Consider the following 19,579-nt stretch of genomic DNA (forward strand, 5'->3'; position numbering starts at 1 on the left):
GAAGCTAGGTTAGACAAGACAACAGTTTATAGGCAAACGATTACACTTTGAAACTGCTTTCGAGTCCTCAAAGCAGGTAACTCAAGTCACTTGGTACACAACACTCCTACCCCACCACCGCACACAGATCTGGACTTGCCAGGTAGTGACTTTTCATCAATTCATGCAGACTCAGAATTGCATAGACAGCAGCAGCCAGCACTGATACAACAGTCTGGGAACAGCTGAATATATCCAACAACAAACTGTTCAGCCCTGAACACAAAGATAACACAACTTTAGTTTTTCCAATACCCACAGAGTTGCAGCTTGTGGTGCAAGCGCCTGTTCTATCTTATGAACAGAATTCCTTTGATGTGTCACTTAAATCTGCAGGAAAATGAGCACAGCTGCGTGAGTCAGCTGTGGCAAGTTAAATCAACAGTTTCTTGTCAGTTCTGGAACAAACATGCTCCCACAACAGGAAGCAATACAGCCAATCTAAGGAGGATTTCTTCACCTCTGGAGAATTACTTAAATTTTCATCCACCTCCCTTCTCCTGATCTAAAATTCTGATCCACCCACTAGTGCTAGTAAATAAAGTTTTCATTTAAACACTCAGATTTAACTTTATTCAAACACAGCAAAAGTTCCACCTGCATATTAAAAACAAACAGATTAGAAGTAAATGTTTTATTCTTCCAACTAAATTCCAGTACTACAAGGGCAGTAAAACAATGATACACTGAAAAATTGCAGCAATAAACATTTGTTAAAGACTGATAGAATAAATAAAAACTACAAAAATGAGAAATCATATAAACCCATTCTTAACCCCCAAAAAAGTCATGGAATACAGAAATGCCCTCCTTCACTATTTCACAGGCAGTACTGTGGGCTATTTGCTTAAAATTGTCCTGGGATTACATTCTAATTTAACTCTGATTATAGCTTTGTTGTAGTGCACAGTTATGAAAACCACACTAACTTCAGTCAGAAGTGTCATTCTACGTTTTTATTTACACAACCAGTGAAGGGCAACTTCTAGAACACCAGCTTTAATCCTTTACTTTTTCCAACTTATTAACATAAGAAGCCAAATTGTAATGATACAGCAAATGAGGCCACTGGTATTATTACAGGTAGCAAAGGTCCACATCCAGGTGGTACTGACATCAGGGAGCACTCCAAAACCAGTTGCTGCATAAGAGTGGTTGCCACTGACAAAAGCTTGAAATAACCTGTGTTCACAGGGGGAAAAAATATGGCATTGCTGCAAGTCTTTACTGGGACAGCTTGCAACAATAAAACAGGGTGTATAGGGCAGCCCACATATGCAGAAGTGTGATTCATGAAACGTCTGGAAAGAGAAAAAAAATAAAGTTAATGATGGAGGTAACAAATGCCAGCTCTATCACAAACCTGCTCTGGCAATATCAAAACCTGCTTCAAAAACAAAAACAACAGTATGTTACGGGAGACAGGTCTAGATGTTTTAAACAAAAGCTGCATTTTATCTCACATCTTCCTTCCAGCCTCGCTCTTCTGTACTACCAATGTTAAGTATTTTAACTTGGGGCCTAGCAGAAGCTTAACAGCAAACAATGGCCGTTTAAATTACTGAATGTTCAGGAACTGAATGCTGCTACAGGAACCAGAAGAAAGAGATACTCACAACTGGCGGGCTGTTCTCCATATCGTCGCATGATCTGATCATGCGTGAACTTCACAAATGCGTCATATTGTTCTGCAAGCATGAAGTATTAGAAGTGTGAGTATATTAAGTTTGACTGAAGCTGAAAAATATTCAAGGCTACTTTTTTATACATACAGATCATATAAAATAAACACACATCCACCAACAGTAGTTTCAAGTGACTTTACAGTTTATAGCTGCCATTTCCTTTTCATCCCCAAGAACAACAATGCAGCACATGTCCCCTTAATTCCCTTACAAACTTTTGTAATGGGAAAGTCAGTAATATGTTCAAAGAGAATTATGCTGCACATGAACGAAGACTTCAGCATACCTAACACCTGGCTAAGCATTGGGCTCTGTATACTGAAGTAACCAAGTGTGCCCATTTCACAGATCCATAATGGAGGCAAAGCAGTTAAGCAGACATGGCTTTAAGGTCAGTGCTAGGGTTGGAAACATAACCTCCCTCTGCTCCTATCACTACCAGATGTAAGAAAATTAACGTAATGAAATGGAAACACAGAATTACAGGAAAGGGATTTGCTATGGAGTTAGAAAATCTTTTTGGTGACCACCAGAAAGTCAAAAGCGAATAACAAACTAAAAAGATGAAATGCTAAGTGACTAACACCTGACTAATTCCAATCACAAAAGTAGTCACAACAGGAGACACCTAGTTGACTGTGGACTTCATGAAACAGCTACTGTGTAATCTGAAATGAAGTTTAGATATCAAATGCATTAATTTGGCTTTAAACTAAGCATTGATATTTTCCAGAAAGATTATTATTTCCATACACGCATACATACAAATACATTCGCAATATTTTATTCAGTTTTAATATTGCACTCATCAGCAGGATATCACCTTTCAGAATTAGGAAATTGAACAAGGAGAGTAATATCTACCAGATGCCGCTCCTCTCCATTCCCCTTCCTCCCTTGTGGAAAAATACATGTGCAGCAATGTGGGGTGTTCTGACAAAAGGGCAAGGTCAAAGAAGGCAATCTTCAACCAAAAATGCAGTTAGATTTGTAGTGGTTCCTAGTCCCACAGGTTTGCCCCATTAAAGTCCCCATCCTCTTGCAGGGAGGAGCTTCACCTTCGAAGTAAACAGGGTATCAGTAATCAGCAAGTAGTGCAGCAGCAGCCCCAAGCACGGACCTGACCCAACGCTCTAAGGACGTTTCATCCCTGACTGCAGGGGCCCAGGGTGATGGCAGCCAGCTCCCCTCTGCCCGCGAGCAGGACCTCTGCCTCCCTGCAGTTCTGACTGACAGCTTTTCAGCAGCCAGGCGAGGATCTTAGCCAAACAACAAAATAACACAAAGAGTAGGCTGTAGGATCTGTTGCCCAGAAACCATTTCCAAAAGCAACAGCAAGCAACTAGAACTTTTCCTAAAAGTTTCTAGAAGGCCAGAAACCAACTTGAAAGTTTCTTCTTTAAAGGTTTAAGTCAACATACACAGTTCCCTTGTTGCATCATCTATGTTAAAGTTAAGGCTTTGGAAATTTAAATAATCCACAGTTACTAGAAATCCCCTTTCTTGCAGCATTCAGATTAGGAAAGTTAAGCAATCCAAAGGTAAGAACAACCTACAGGGACCCATTTGAAAATTCAAATCAACACCTGTAAAGATAGTTATACCACTGGCATCCTGTACCATATATGTTCCAAGTATATATTTTAAGTCAAAAGGTGGCTAAATTCCATGAATACAAATATGATTACCATACCCTATGGACTTGACCTTTACTATAAAAAGCTGTTTTTCACAAACAAGAGTCTAGAAAACCTTTAAAAGCTACAGTTTCCCTCCTTCACTGGTTTTAAAATCTGCAAAGGATCTTGCAAACCGAAGTTTATGCTAACATAGCGGTTTCAGGTAACAGAGGCAGGAAGGGAAATCAGGGCATTACAGTGATCTGAGTTTTCCACTTATCAAACACTCACTTTGCACGAAAGGCAACTCTGCTCATGAAGAACACAGGAGAGGAAAAAAAGGGCTGTATTTGGCTAACTACCTACAAGAAAATTATGATCCAGAAACAAATGAGGAAAGTATCTGAGATTCAAACATTCAGCTAGGTGACTTGAAAGAAGCTATTCAACTGATATTTACTCCAGAATTTCCAGTTACATTTCCATTGACTTCACTAGTTTGTAAGAATGAGGATCACCTTACTGTACAAAGTTTAGAAAAAGATAATTCTGTCAGCAGAAATAGAGAACTGGCTGCCTATATAGGGAATTTCTAAATTCTTCTGTCAGTCTCTCTTCCTAAATTCTCATATGATGCTGAAAATTTACTATTTGCTTGATATATGGGAGTCAGTAACATGACCATTCTAATAGCTCTTTTGCTCAACATCATCCTAAGAACAAGTAAACCTAACTCATCTCACTGTAAATCACAACCCTCCAAACAGAAAATATCCCCCTCACTTCCCAAAACCAAAAATTATCCTTTTGAGCCTGGCAGAGCACAGGTAAGGAACCTGCCAGAGGAGTTCCTGCTGTAAAGAGCTACAAGTTTGTACTGAGAAAGTGTCTGGAACAAATGTAAATATACGGGGGTCTTCAAATGGTTATTATGACTAGTAAGTGAAATGCATTTAAAAGAATGCAAGAAAACGACCTGATTCCTAACATACATACACATATATTAGAAGAAAAAAAGCTCTACAGAGTCCTAATTTCTCAGTCTGAAGCAGGTTAAAAAGAAAAATGCAGAAATGGAACATCAGGCCCAAACCAACAGAAGTATTTAGGACTCTAGTTATAGTTGTAAATAGATATAGATTTAAGAGAAACTTCCAAGTATAGTCATTTTTTAGATAGCAATGGCAAATCAGGAAGAGAGGCTGAGGTCCAGAGGCAGTACTGTCACAAGCCTGACAGCTGTGACTTTCAGCATGGACATGCCTGTAAAAGGGTTTATTCTCACACCCAAAGAGCTTTGCAAGTTTTAATTCTGGTGTGCTTTCAGGTGGGAAGCAGAACGGCCATGGGTATTCAACAGCAGGTTTGCTGCCAAAGAACGCACTCAGATGTTATCATCACACTAAATATTGAATTAGACACCGAATCATACTGTGAAGGCACCTACCTCTGGAGGCAACAGAATTTAGGTGCTCAAATGCTAGCAAGATTATTAAGAAGTAAAGGAAGGTCATGTTTACAATGCTGACATTAATATGATCCTTATGAAGAGGTAAGTTGGCATCAAGCACCAAGAAGATCAGCCCAATTAAGTGAAATACAATTCAACATAGAGCATCAGAAATGCAGCTAAACCACTGACGCTCAGGCAGATACCAAATACCGCTGGCAGCAGTATAATGCTAAGTACTGGGAAGAGAAAGGGAAATCTTAAGGTACTGTCCTCTTGCCAAATTCCAGAAAAAGAAAGTCAGTTCCCAAGCAGGAAGAAGAAAAATCCTTCACAAAGAGCTCTTAAGCCAGTAAAACAGACAGTCTTTCTGGCAAAAAAAATGAGGAGGAAACTATCAACTCAAACACGACAGCAAGAGAAAGTTCTATCTGAAATAAAACCACTGTTTCCTTTGATTAGTAATACCCAGGAGTCATAGTTTCTACCCAAGGCAGCACAAAAGAAAAAAACTATTAAAAAGACATCATTTTTTCTGTCCTGTATGTATGCAATCTCATTTCTTAACCAGATTAGGTCAGAAAAAGTAGCACAACACAAAAATGAGAAAAAGTTTTAAGCTTTCAAATTCATCCTAACACAGTATTTTGAACTGTAATATACCTGCAAGTTTTGTGGTCAAAATTTCTTCATACTCTTCACGGATTTTCTCTTCACGTTCTTTCAGCAAACGTTCACAGATCATTCCAACTTGTCTGAGAGTAAACAGGGGCTGTTCTTTTTTCAATGGTGATGATGCTGCAGATGAAGTACCTAAGATTAAATATTTGGGCACACCAATTTACATTTACAAGTAGTTCAGAACCATTTTCATAATCAGTTTTCTTCACATCTTTTATATTAAAGGAACTTTACAAGACATTTGGAGAAGTCTTGCTGTGCTCTCTGAACACTCTTAAGTTACCATTAAAGTGAAACTGGACACACAAAAGGAAAAACATCTGCAATGGACAATAAGCACGGGTATCAAAACACCAAGAGTTTTACACAAGCACTGTGAACACCATTTACATAGCAGTTGCCATGTACAAATTTATAAGCTTCTGTTTTATGTAAAAATTACAGTACAGTACAGTTTTGCAAAGACAGGTGCTTTGCAGAAGCCTATTACAGTATCAGTGGCAGGGTACGCTGAATGGTATCTTGAAAACAAAGCAAGCTTTGTTGTCCTACTGATTCTTAAAATGAAAAGCTACAATCTTGCATCTCAATTCTAGTATTGCCAAAAAACGCAACAGTAATTGGCGAGAACGTGCCATAAACCACCACATAACTAGGGAAAATTATTTACGCAAACAGCCTAAGAACACATAGCAGAATCACAGAATTTTCTCGGTACCTGGCAAAGCTGGTCCAGTAAGGAGAAATGCATGTGGCTGTGCATCAGTAGAACAACAAGGATCTGTCTGCTGGAAGCTATTTTCTAAGTGTCTCCTCTTCTGCATGCGTTTGTACTCCTGTTTTATGTTGTACAGAATTTGTTCTAAAATAAAAACAGTAAGAAAATTAAGCCTAAAATAATTACATTTCAGTATTTCACTTAATGTCATTTCCACTCAAACACCAAACACTAGATAATTAACAGAGGATAAAAGCTAGACTCAAAAAATGGTAAAATCACTGTGTTTTACATAAGATGCCTACAATGTAGCTAACTAAAAGAAAGGTAACTCCAGGCTGTTTTTGCCAAGAGAACACTAGCAAAAATGCTGTTAGTTAAGGTCAGGTATTGGTGCCAGAGTACAGCTAACAAAAATGAACAGCGTAAGGTTAAAATTTAGGAACTATCAACTATATGATATATTTGTATAAAGATTAGGCTACAGAATTTCTACTGGTATTCATCATCTTCCCTTCATACATTTTATTTGCAACCATTTTCTCCCCCAGACAGTGTTTATAATTCATACAGTTAAGGGTAACAAAAGACTCCAGAATAAAACATGCACATGAAATACCATTCCTCTCTGTATAGTTACTGTCATTTAGGCAGCAAAGCGGAAGGGAAAACACAATTTAGACAGAATATGCATAAAGCAACTACTGCTTCAATCTCAAGTAATTCGAAACCGACAGACGAAATACAAAAGCTTTCCGTTTTTGACAGCCTCAGATCTAGCCAAATAAACACAATGGACAGGTCAATGGTCTCTTTTAAAGGAGTATGGGAATATGTAGATCAGAATTTGATTGCACTGAATAAAATACAGTAAGTGCTTTTAATAATCTCATCTCCATTGTATAATTACAAGGAAAAAAGTAATGCTTGCAACAAAACTATCAATCCTGTATGCCTTCTCTCCAAAATGCCAATGTATTATAAAATACTGAAGAGAAAAAAAAAAGCTGTTTATATCTATATATATATTTACAGAGGATTTTCAGAGACTTCCAAAGGCTCCCTCTGTATGAAAATTCTTACTTTCAAATGCATTTTTAAAAATTTCCCTACAGTATCAGCTTCCACTAGGACTTGTAGACTTTTGACAGCTTGCCAAATCTCAGATACATACAAATCAATGTGATTATGTCAGAGTTGCAAATGATTCCACTCACTCAGTACTTTCCTACTTCTGTTCAGCATTTTATAAATACAATACCATGACAACTTCTCAACTAATTTTCAGGTTTGTAAAGAGTACACTGTTGAGGTTCTTTATTTGAATGTTTCCTAGTAAGCCACCATGTGAAGCAAGTAACTTCAGCTACCAGCTTATTCAGTCAGTGGCTGAAGCCAAAGCCAGACCAAGCAACAGCAAACATTCGCAAATTCCTAGATCACAGGGTTAACTATTGCAGTGGTTCTTCAGTAACATAAGTCAATCTGGAGGCTTCTGACTCATAAGAAGAGAGGAAACTGTTTCCAATCAACAGGAATACCAGCATTTTCAGCAAAGGAGCTGCTTGCTTTGGATTCTGTCCATTGATGAAGGGCTTGCAGTTTATACCTTTTCAGTCCCATGCTGGCAGTGCTTGTACAATTCTCAGCTCCCTGAAGGGCAATCAATACTTTGATTCAAAGAAGCAACAAATGCTGAAGATATAATAAAGCAGCACAGCAGGGCAATTAAGAGAAGGCAACTAGGGGGAAAAGTGGAGGAAAAAGTACTCAAGGTTGCTGGAGGATTCATGCTTTTGTAGGCCAAGATACATACACTCCAGCATGGTACAGAAATATATAAATTGCGCTAAACCAAGATGCAGTCAAGCTTCCAAAATTAAATAGAATTCCACGTAGAATTTGTCATGTGCATACATACTGCATCAGTCAGAGAATGGTCCCACAACATTTTTACTCAACAGCATTATGGTGGGAAAACAATACCTTTCCAAAGAATCAAGTGTTGTTCTAGCTAAAACAACACTGCATAATTTTGAGTGGGAACCAAATTAGCTCATAACATAACATCTGTTCTAAAGCATGTCTACACTATGAGAAACATGACTGCAAATATTCACACTGTATTTATGTTAACTGAAGAACGTAACAGATCACATGCATCCTTCACTACAACTACTTTGTCTTGCACATATTTTCCAAATTCCGCGTGAGCTGCAAAAACATCAGCCAAATTTGAAATGTAACAACTTTGATAAAAATCTTCTCTACAGCTCTCCTTTGTATCTTATTTTTGCATAAACATTCTCAAACTACAGTAACCACCAAAATCATTAAGAAAGAAAAAATAAACAGAGGTAAAACAAAAATCATCAGCCAGGCTTCCTCCAGCTCTAGCAACCCCTTCAAATTAAATAGGGAATAATTCAGAAGAAATGGCCAAACGTCAGCCAGAAGACAAGGAGCAAAAGCAACAGGGGGACAGTGGAACATGGCAGGGAAGGAAAGTGGAGAAATCAAGAACTGAACTTTGGCTTTGAGAAAACTAATGACTGGGATACAAATTAAGATCTGTACACAAAGGATACATGATTCTATTCCAAATTATATTGAATAGTAGACACAGAAATCTCACTGATATCACAGCAACTTAATTTGCTTCTGATTTGTCCACATTTTTTAACCTGCCATCTTCAAATCTTGCTCTGAAAATAAAACTCAAGAAATGCCACTGACAGATACAATGGGAGATCCCCACCCTGACAAAACCACTTTGACAATTTGCACTACTGTAATTCAGGTAAAGCTATAAAACCAAGCAAAGTGAGGTGGAGGAGGGGATTATTTAAACATGACAATAGGCTGTCTACATTGCAAACAGCCACCAGGAGAAAAGAAGTCTGAAATCTGCCACCCTGACTGAACACGTGTTGAGCATGCACATAACCTGGTTTGGTAAGCAGTATTCCTCTATCTAGCCTAAAGAAGTTTAAGGCACTACTGCACAGCACAGAGAACTGGACTATAAGCTCTACTCAGTACCACGCTGGTAGTAGGCAGGATGAATGTGAGAATGACTCACCTCATACTTCCAGATTTCCATCACTTGTAAAATGGAGATTAATAGTCAAGAAACACAAGTTTAACATAGCATCAAGCTGTTCAATGACTTCTCACATGAATGATCATAGGAGTAATGCTTCAAATTAAGCAGGCACATTTTTGCATCAGCAAAGACTACTCAAGACATTTTCTATTAGCATGTAGTGGCATAAAATCCATGCCTTTAAACAAAACTACTTCACTGTGAAATGAAATGTAAGCTTGCAAATATTTATGACTGATTTTAAATGAAAATCTGGATGCCAAATTGAATAATTTTGTCTTTTAAAAACCAAAACCCACAAACCAACAACACACACACAAAAAAACCCCAACAACCGAACCACAAAACAAAAAAACCAAAAAAACAAAAAACACAAAACCCTGCCACTTCTGGCATTTACAGTTTTGCCTAATAAATCCATAAAAATGTCTGATGAACAAGCATATTCTGTTCAAAACAGTTTTTAAAGCATCTCAGCACTTGACAGCAGCCATGAAATATGAAAGCAGTGCCAACCAGACAACTTTTCAACACCACCTATACTGTACACATCTAACTGTAAAGCTCTTTAAAACTCTGTCCCAGTTACACACGGCTTGGAGTTAGTAGATCTTGTTCTCCAACCTAATTTTGATCCCAGAAAACCTTCCTGTCTTTTCAAGTTCGGTTTCTTAACCTCCTTTACTTCCAATTAGCTCTGACTGTTAGCTCTGCAGTTGACACCTGAATTAAAATGCACGTTCAACTGGTGTCAAACACAGGACAGGGTTTTTTATGTGCTCCTCAATGTGGAGGCCCAAATTGCCTTTTCCAACAATGACATGCATTTTAATTAACAATTATTTTATACATAGAAATTTACAATCTGAAAGTGCACTCATTAAAGAAAACCTAAGTGAACTTCTCAAAGACTATAAAACTGAAGAACTTGAATCATATATATATTAGAACTCACTAGATATTTTAAATAAAGACTTGCATCCACCTTATAGGTAATGAAGTTCAAATTAGACATTGTACATCAGGCAATAACATTTTTAAGATGACAAACAGTATATTTGTCAATAATTAAACATACATCACTGTGGCCTATCCTCAGTTTGTTTTTAATTTCACTGTATCCTGTGTTCAGTGTTTCCTACTGGTTAGAGGTACCTCTGAAGGAAAGGGCTCGCTAACAGGAAACAGCAGACAGATGTGCTGAAAGTGAAAATCAGGCCTGGTGAATCTGGGGTACTATGAAGAAAAAGCCATGCAGTAACACACTGAAAGGAATTAGTACTTCATAAATGACATTTCAAATTCAATGACTATGAATCCTGGTCAGGTATGCAAGACTGTATTATATGCCCCCTTCTCCTCCTTCAGGTTCAAGGCTAAAACAAAGAACAACAGATTAAGATGGCTACTATCTTCAACATGACCACTGAGGGCATATGAGATTCAGTTAAATACATCTGAATATAATGAAATGCATAAATACTTTTTTATTTTAATCTACAGCTCTGTGTACTAAGAGTATAAAGTTGAGTACATATGCTAATGAAACACTGCATTAAGATGAAGGACAGCATTAACGTCAGTCTTTCAGAATTTCAGATATGGCAAAATCAAACTGTCACATTTCAGCTGCTTTCACACCCAGTGAAGAATGGATGAAACATGAAGGGGGCAATTCAGAATTCTAGTTTGATATCTGAAATATGATCTGTCACACTAATGGATTACAAAGCCAAATATTCATTTCCAAGGAGTGACATCGTCTTCTTACTTCCTTTAATTCATGATAAAAAGACAAGGTATTCTTTTTCAAAGTTCTGTCATCTAATTACTTCATCCTGACCTGTAATTACCTAGAAATTATGTAGAAGGGAAACAGCAGTTCAACCTGAAAAGGTAACAAGGCAAACAATTGTTTTCTCCATTTTAATAACTGCTTATCAACTATGAGGGTGCTGATTGTTTCCCCTGAAGGATTTTTTTTTATTTTCTTTTTTTTTAATTTTGTCTTGATACTTAAGCTACCAATCTCTCAGTTCCTGGTTTCTCTCATTTAGCTGAAGGAAACTGGCAAAACACGAAGGAAGGTGACTCAACAGACTGAAATCAGAGTAGCAGTTTTCTTGGCCTGAAATGGAACCTAAAGTTCAGGTTTCAGTTTGCAATGTCACCATTCAACATATGCATTCAAACCTGAACCATGCCCAAGATTTCTTCTAAGTGAATCAATCAAACACTATCCTGATGTCAACAGCACACATCTTCAGGGATTTTCAGCTCCTGTTAAAGCAAAACTGCTTCACTGTCCTAGTTCAGATTTATAACATTTCCATTAGGCCATCACCCTTATTCAACATTTAGTTGATGCTACCACATTCCTAGTTTTGGGTCTCCCTAGCAGACTACACAACATTAAGAAGCTAACTTCCCCAAAAGGCACCATTCTAGCAGAGCAACAGGCAACAGTGTTATTCACTTTTTATATTTACTTAACCATGAAATCCACAGGCACAGAGAGAAATTAAAATAGTCCAGATATTGTTCTTACTGTCTTGCTTTGGTCATAGGTATCAATCACTCCAGTTGTGTTTCTTAATTAGCCATGGCCTGTGAGACTTCAGTAATATAACAGAATGTATACGTCTGGAACTCACGCTCACCTCAGAAGAGCACATTCTAAGCACCTGAGAGAACACTGATAACAGGAACACACTGACACTTGACCACCAGCGTATACAGCTACAGAATGGACAGAAGCAGCTTGCAGTGGTCTCTGTGGCACAGAGCTGGCCACCTTGAGATCCAATTACTCAAGGTCTCAGGCTGATGAAGGTTCCGGTTCTTTCACAAGAAGTCAGTTGCTCACATATGCATTAGCTAATTCAGCAAATGTGATCTCAGGAAATCCCAGTTCTCCTGATCAAGGGGTTGAGGAATGAAAAATAAATCAAGGAATGCAAAATGTATTAGACACAGCAATTATATCTTTCTCTTCACATAAAAAATGTCACATTGCATATATCAGTCTTGCCACTGAAACAAAAAACTGCTTCAACATTTTATGACATTTACAACCAAGGGCATTTAACATTTATAGTCACCACAGACATCCATATAGAAATTTCTCATATAAATTAAATTATCAAATCCAGATGCAGCCACGATGTGCTTTTTCTTCTGCCTTTTTTTTTTCCTTCCAATGTGGGAATGTTTTGTTTTTTTAAAAATCCTAATGATTTCTGCAATACTGGAGCACAATGAGAAACTTGGCATCTCGCCAAGTTAATTTAGCAATAAATACACATGCAGATAAATGTTAACAAAACAGAAATTAAGCAGAAAGAGATGCAGCACCACTAATATGTCATATTCCAAAGCCATTAGCTCTGTTCATTTCAAGTCAAACCTAGACATGACCACTGTCAGACCAATTTTCAGACACAAGTAGTTCAGTTTGTTCAAGAGAGCAACTGAAAGGTCATAAGAGGACAGCCTACAGGGAAGACTTAACAGCTCTTCAAAAAGGTCAAAGTAATTTTCTTGCATTAACTTCTAAAATTTGTGTTAATTAGATCCATTTTTTCCAGATTATTCTGGAAAAGAAAAAAGTATAAAGACAAATTTATCTACCTTCTGTTCGTAAAGAGTCCTTCATGAGCAAGGGACTTCTACAACCAACTCAATTTGCTGTCTTTAACTAGAGGTATTTGCCATACAACTGCTATTAGAGCTGCAAATACCAATTATGCATACTTACGACTAAACACTGCACTGATTCAATAGTTTCTATATTCTGTCAAATCTGTGACATTATCTCTGCTTGGGTTTCAACCAGCGACCCGCGTTGCAGGACTGTTCTCAATAACCCCACCCACTACAATTTTTGGTTTACAACATCAGTTAGTTGCTGGGGAAGTGTTGAAGCAGATGAGTGTTTCAGATGGAAGACAAACTGCATGTGCAGATGCAAAAGTTTGTGGATTTTTAGCCATTTCACAAAGTGTTTGTAAATACATTATTTTTGATTCTACAAAGTTCTAGATGCAAGTTAACCTCTGATTTTGGATGAGGAGTACAGAAGAAAGCTGCTGATCTCAGTTTGTCTTCTCAGTCACTACTGATCAAGAATTAGGAGATAAAATAAAATACCTAAGGTCAACACAATCTCTCCTATCCTTCACTTCTTTGAACTGTATTTCTCACTGTAGCTTCAGTCTCATAAATATCGAGATATACAAGCTTTATAACACTGACCTGCCTTTGAATTTAAAAAACAACCTAAGACTGGTTTTTTTTCCTTCCCCACCAAAACACAATCTTTCATCAGGGTAAAACTGCCAAATAATGGTTCTAAAACATCCAGCAGAGAACAGGAAAAAAAATACTGCCACCGCTTCCTCCTTTCACCCTCTTATATTTGTTTAACAGCTTTGAAACAGGACAGCACCCTTCAGACTTCAGAGGAAACCAAACATGTAAAATACACAGGCATCCAGACCTGATTCTAGCTACTCTGGTCATATAGAACAGTCTCATTTGTAGCTAGAGCTTATATGAAAGTAAAACTCATCTCTAGTATTCAAGCAGTAGAAAACCTCTTAGAGGAGCCACTCTTTCAAAACAGAACTTGTCTTATTCCAGGCAGATACGTTTGGCACCACTTATAGTGAACATAGTTTTAAAAACATAATTCTAAATACAAACAATGGCATCCAAAAATTAGCAAACACACTCAGAGTGTGCTCAAGCCAGTAAGCACAATCCCACAGAAAGTATAGATGGTAAAGTCAAAATTACATTTTGGCTGCTGAATGCATTGAGAAACTGGAAGTGACCTAACAGCTGTTCAAATAACCACAAAATATTAAAACACTCTTGTGAGAGATAAATTTCATTTTGAATAAGCTTACCCTCTCTCAAGCAGACATATCGTTTATTTGTCTATGACCACTCTATAAAGACAGCTGCTTTCTCATCTGACTACCACACTGTATTCTTAGCTCTCAGCACCCCCCTCAATCTGTATTCTGCTTCCAGATAATTCACTTCTGAAATTATTAACATGTGATAAGGGTTCTGGTACTGGTATCCATTTGGTGAAGTTAAAACACTACCAGGAGAGAGAATCAGATAGAAGAAAAATGCTCGCGAGAGCTTAAAGTATCAGCATCAGGTTTTCTATTCAGAGTTGTGATTTCATATGACCATTAATTTTCATTAAAAAAAATTCAGGCAGACACTTTTTAAGTGCTGGAAACCTAAGCATTACATTAACACAGTCAATTGAATTCTGGCTCTTGTTACTAAATTTCTCAATACAAAAACTGAACAAAATGGTGACTCAGTTGGGAACACTTTTAAAATCAGATTGGAATTCCTTTCACACAGAGACCAAGATTTAACTGACCCAAATGTAGACATCCACATCAGTAATGATCATGCAAATTCATTTTACAGTCAATGGAAAGCGATACATATTTCTACAGCATATTTTTCCTCACCCTAAGTCAGAGCTCTAGAGTAAATAATGTGATCCTTCCAACTATCAAGAAAACCACAATTAGGTCAGATGTACATTTACAAAAATCAGATGAGATGAATCCCACACAATCTTTCAAGTGGCACCTTTAAAATGAAAAGCTCTATTTTGTTCACTAATGGTCAAAATGAAATATATACAATGTAATAATACCCCTAAATTCAACTGAAAGTAAAAACTAAGCAAGCTGCTTAACACATTTGTACTAGCACTGTATAAAGATTTTCTTTCCTTGTAACAGAAACCATAGAGAGCTTCTAAGCAAAACCCATCTAAATGTGCACAATTTATAAATGCTTCGCGTTTTGCTCAACAGCATTCAAGTGCTGTAAGAGACATTTTGATTTACTGTCCTTCACTTTTCATATTATACAAAAGACTTACATAAAACACACCCTTGTCAGTGCAGAATCACCTTTTCACACAAATTGCCATCTGCACCTCTGATTTTCTCAAGAGATAAGGCCTGGTTTTGCTTACCTTCAGTAACATTTTAGCTTTTAGGAGCTTCAGGATCCTCAAGGTAGGAGTTTAGGTATTACCTCAAATACTGCTGTAGGTTATCTCTGCTTAAAACGTTATTGATTTGTACCCTTTCAGCAATACACATTTACTGGCCAGGCAATATTTGTATTAAATATTCGTAACCTAAGATCTCCAAATCCGAAAGAAACAAGTCCAAATAATAGCTTGCAATGAAGCTATGCCTATATTCTAAAAAGAATCAAATGATTTCTGATTTTAAACATCTCGAAGTATATGTAATGCCTCGCTGTACCAGGGAGTGCCATCCATCACAACCCTCATCCCAGACAGCTGACTCATTCAAGATCTTTTCCTAGAGGTGCAAAAAACCATCAAGGCACTGATGCCAAGTGTTAAGTACTTTGTACGCCCTCTATATATTTCCTCCTTAGCATTTTTTACTTTATTAAAACCTGTGAAACAATATATGCTGCTATACAGTTTTCAGGACTAAGACTATTGAAACAAGGCCCTGTCCTACGTGGAGATGGCAATTTGAAAATACATTAAAACTTACTGCTCGGTCACACTAGCAGTAATCCAGGGCCAACTTTTGTATAAAAGGGAGTACCAAACACAACAGCAGGAGGAATTCAGCTGCAGCAACTGCAGAGGGCTTTTTTTCCTGCACACAAAGGACACGGATCCATACCTCAGCACCACAGCCACTCATGGCTGTGGGTTTAGCCATTCTGAAGTGCATTACTGGAAGCTGCCCACCAGACTAACCAAAGCCAGGGCCAATCAATGCTGCGTGCTCGGCCAAGAATCATTCCTTTCTTCTCTCCCTACTAGCTGGTAAAACAAACTCGGTTGATTTTTAATTGACAACAATTACACAAGCAGAACTGGAGCTCTCAGGGCCGCTGGTTGACTCATCTCTCACACGTTAAGAATGTAAAAGGGTTTCGTTCTCGCCAAACATCTTCGAGACGAGGAGACTGCCCGATTCCATTTTATCTGCCCTAAAGGCAACTCTCACCCTTGCACACAATCGCTTTCATCGCTCGGTTTTCCTACGAAACTTTTAAGGATGCCACAGAATGGGTCATCCGGGACGGCGGCACGCTTTAAGGGACTGGGAGCGGAATTACCCCTTTGTTTTATCTGCTTTTGCCATTTCCCACTGGCGTTTTGCGGGTGATTGATGACAGGCCGCGTTCCCCGCCCTCCCTCTCTCCCACTCCCCTCACCCCCCCTACCCACCCCCCCGACGTCTGAGCAACGGGAGGAGCTGCGGCCGCCTCGGCTCGGGCAGCGCTCGGCCCGCCGATAATGGCTGCAAAGGATCGAAGGGGGCCCCACCGAGAGGGGCTCGGGGCGCAGGCTAGGAGCGAGCCTCAGCCCCCCCCCCCCCGCAGACTCCGCGGTCACCGCCCACAGCGTTTCCGCAGCTCGACTCGCCCCTGCGGCTCTCCTTGCCACATCCAGGCACCCGTGGGAGAGGGGAAAAAAAAAAATCGCCCATACCCGTCCCCGATGCGAGGAACGCCGGCTTCCCCTTTCCTCGGCACCCGATCAAGCCTCCCCCACTCCACACCTCCCTTTCTCCAGTCTTCCCCTCCCGACCCCTCTCCTGTGGCCACCCGCCCGCATCGGCTCAACCCGCCCCCCCTTCCTCCCCGTCCCTCCTCCCCCTCTCTTGCTGCAAACGGCCATTTCTATTGTGTCTCCGCCGCGGCGGTGCCAAGCCGAGCAGGGATCGCCCCGGCCCCCGCCGCTGCCAGCCACACAGTCCGACAGAAAATGGCTGGAGGGGGACGCGAGACGCACCCAACCCTGCCCTCTTCTTCCTCCTCGCTCCCTCCCCAGCCGCCTTGGCGACCCCCTGCCCTGCGCACCCGCCGCCCCCCTCCCTGCCGAGGTCCCCTCGCCGCCGCCCCACACCCGCTACCCCCAGCTCCCTGGCCGCCGCCGACCCGGGGGGGGCTACCGGGCACGGCGGGGCCGCGTCTCTCACCTGTGGTGAGCCGGGACGACACCTCTCCGAAGGGCGAGGGCTCCATGCGCAGGTATTTCTGCGGGGAGGCGGCGGCGAAGGAGGAGGAGGCGGCAGCCGAGGCTGGGGCTGACAATGGCGCACATCGCCTCCGCTTCGGAGACGCCGGGCTCAGCAGCGGGTCGAAATCCAGAGTCCTTTTCAAAGTGGCGCCGCAAGCCATGGCGCGGGGCGGCGGCGGGGCGGAGGAAGGGGGCTCGGAGCGAAGGCCAGGGGAGACGGCGGCGGCGGCGGCGGCGGTGGTGGCAGCAGCCGGTCCTGCCCAGAGGCGCCTTCTCCGCTGTCTGGGGCGGGCTGGGGGGGAGGGAAGGGAGGGCGGCGGGGAAAGGAGGGGGCAGCTGCGTCAGGGCCTCCGCCGCCTCCCTGTCGGCCTCTCTCTGGGGAGCGGCCCCGGCCCCCCCAGCGGCTCCGGCTCGGCCGGCTAAATCCCCGCGCTCGCCGCCCACCCTACCCTGGCCGGGCCAATTCCGCCCGCGGCCGGTGGCGGGGCAGGAGCTGAGCCGAGGGGCGCGGGGCCGGGCCCGGCTACCCGGTCTGGGGCGGCCGATGACGAGCGATGGCGGCGGGGCCCGGGCGGCGGCGGCAGCGGCGCTTCCCTCTGTGACTCCGACACCAGCAATATGGCGTCAATAACAACGCCGCGGATTCAAAAACCAACCCCCCGCACTGCGCCTGCGTTCCAGGGGCGGTGGCGGCCGCAGAGGCTCATGGGACTCGTGGTTTCCCCGCTCCGGCCCCGCGGCTGGGCGGCGGGAGGTCGCAGGGGCAGCAGGACTACAAATCCCGGCGTGCCCCGCCCGGCAGCACCGGTTTCCGGGTTCTGATTTAAATCCCTCCTCAGAGGCTGCGGTGTGGGGTGCGGGTAAAAGGATGGGGTTGTGGGGATGGCGTGGTGGTGTTTGTGGGGAGCGGTGCTCAGCCACGGGGGTGCCTGCCGGGTGCCTTCAGTGCCTCGACCCTGTCCTGGGCAGAGGGTTGCGGGTCTCCCTTCAGGTCCAAGGGATATAAAGGGGGCGAGAGCCCCACGGCCTGGTTGGCTGCGGCGGAGGGCCTCCTGTTACCTCAGGCGCCGAGTGGGTCTGCCAGCGGCTGTGTGTCCGCAGGGCGCTTGTCTGTGTGTGAAATAAGTGCGTTTAGCGGCCTCCACGACGAGGGCAGAGCAGGGAGCATGCAGGAGTCAGGCATATGAAGTGGGTGGAGGTGACAGCTGAGGACACGCCAAAAAAGGCCCTGCGATGCTAGGAGCCGTATCTCGGTGTAACCAACTGATTTTTGTGAAGTTGCGTAAAGGGCTTCTCTTGCTTAAGGAGTGTGGTGAGGGAAGAGGTTCAAAGAGCTGTAGCTGCTTGTGGGAAGACCAGCGGGCTCTTTCCTGTTCAACTTCCTAGTGGAAATAAACTGTGTCACAGTTCGTCCTTGTGGAAAAGCCAAAAGGAGTCAACAGGCCCTGAAATATATGCAGCCTTCAGCTTTTCTATATCTAATCCTGTTAATTTAATTGTGAATGTGAAGATAGGTTGTTTTTGGAAGGTAAAATGAAGAATATGCCCTCATAAAATTGTAATGCTTTGGTGGTTTTTAATTGTCTGATGGAATGTAAGCTAGCCTTTCTCTAACTAACCAAACAAAAAAACACACACAAAACCAAACCCCTTACTCTAATTTAGAGTCAAGTTTTTGCTTCAAATGTACCATGTGTGGCATGTATTGTTGATTAAACCATCACAGCACCCAGTCTGTCTAAACACAGATCTGATGTCTGTGCTGGTGATGTGGTTGTGCAGTTAGTGCAACTGAGGTTTCAGGTGGTGAGGTGACCTAGCAAAGCCTTTCTGCCCAACAAAAATAGAAATAGTAATTAATAATTTGCTTTCTGTGACAGATTGCTCATGACGATGTTGGAACAATTAGGTGAAATTCTCCTTAGGTTTGCCTGACTCGCCTTGGCCTAAAACGAATTACAGAAAACAGCAAAATGACTCCTCTGCTGTTACCTTTTCATCTGTGGAGGAAGTACTTGGAGGATTTCCTTGCTAAGAAGGATGCTGACAAGCCTTTTAAAGGCTGAGACAAAATTCTGGTTCTCCATAACAAGGTTCAGGAAATTACTGATGCTATTACACTGTGATAATTGTCCTACTATTACTATACCGGTACAACTCCTTCTGTGGATACTCTTCTTTGGAATAATGATGGCTGTTTTTCCATTCATTTAATT

The 19,579-nt window shown here is 41.5% G+C and overlaps 1 protein-coding gene across 3 annotated transcripts; it reads right to left on the reverse strand.

Annotated features, from left to right (window-relative positions):
* Window positions 1–968: 968 nt before the first annotated feature.
* On the reverse strand, window positions 969–18,007 carry AKIRIN2 (akirin 2). 3 transcript variants are annotated; one of them, XR_013921986.1, is made up of 6 exons: window positions 17,323–18,007; window positions 6,193–6,336; window positions 5,457–5,591; window positions 2,589–2,782; window positions 1,656–1,727; window positions 969–1,340 (listed from the first exon to the last, which is right to left on the reverse strand). XR_013921986.1 is itself a non-coding variant. In XM_080342029.1 (5 exons), the coding sequence occupies exons 1-5, from the start codon at window positions 17,522–17,524 to the stop codon at window positions 1,330–1,332; spliced, it is 579 nt and encodes a 192-aa protein (XP_080198155.1). In that variant the 5' UTR covers window positions 17,525–17,995; the 3' UTR covers window positions 969–1,329. The 3 variants fall into 3 exon arrangements, 1 of the variants encoding a protein (XP_080198155.1); XR_013921987.1 differs by having other exon boundaries at window positions 5,457–5,606; window positions 17,323–18,003; XM_080342029.1 differs by lacking the exon at window positions 2,589–2,782 and having other exon boundaries at window positions 5,457–5,606; window positions 17,323–17,995.
* Window positions 18,008–19,579: the final 1,572 nt, after the last annotated feature.

Source organism: Nesoenas mayeri (assembly GCF_963082525.1).
Source record: "Nesoenas mayeri genome assembly, chromosome: 3".
Classification (NCBI taxonomy): Eukaryota; Metazoa; Chordata; class Aves; order Columbiformes; family Columbidae; genus Nesoenas; species Nesoenas mayeri.

Excerpts from the sequence above, each read along its gene's own strand:
- AKIRIN2 (XM_080342029.1), bottom strand. The coding sequence starts at position 17,524 with ATGGCTTGCGGCGCCACTTTGAAAAGGACTCTGGATTTCGACCCGCTG. Across the intron at positions 6,337-17,322 it reads GTCGTCCCGGCTCACCACAG|AACAAATTCTGTACAACATA; the intron begins GTGAGAGACGCG and ends TTTTTATTTTAG. Across the intron at positions 5,607-6,192 it reads TACTGGACCAGCTTTGCCAG|GTACTTCATCTGCAGCATCA; the intron begins GTACCGAGAAAA and ends ATTTAATCTTAG.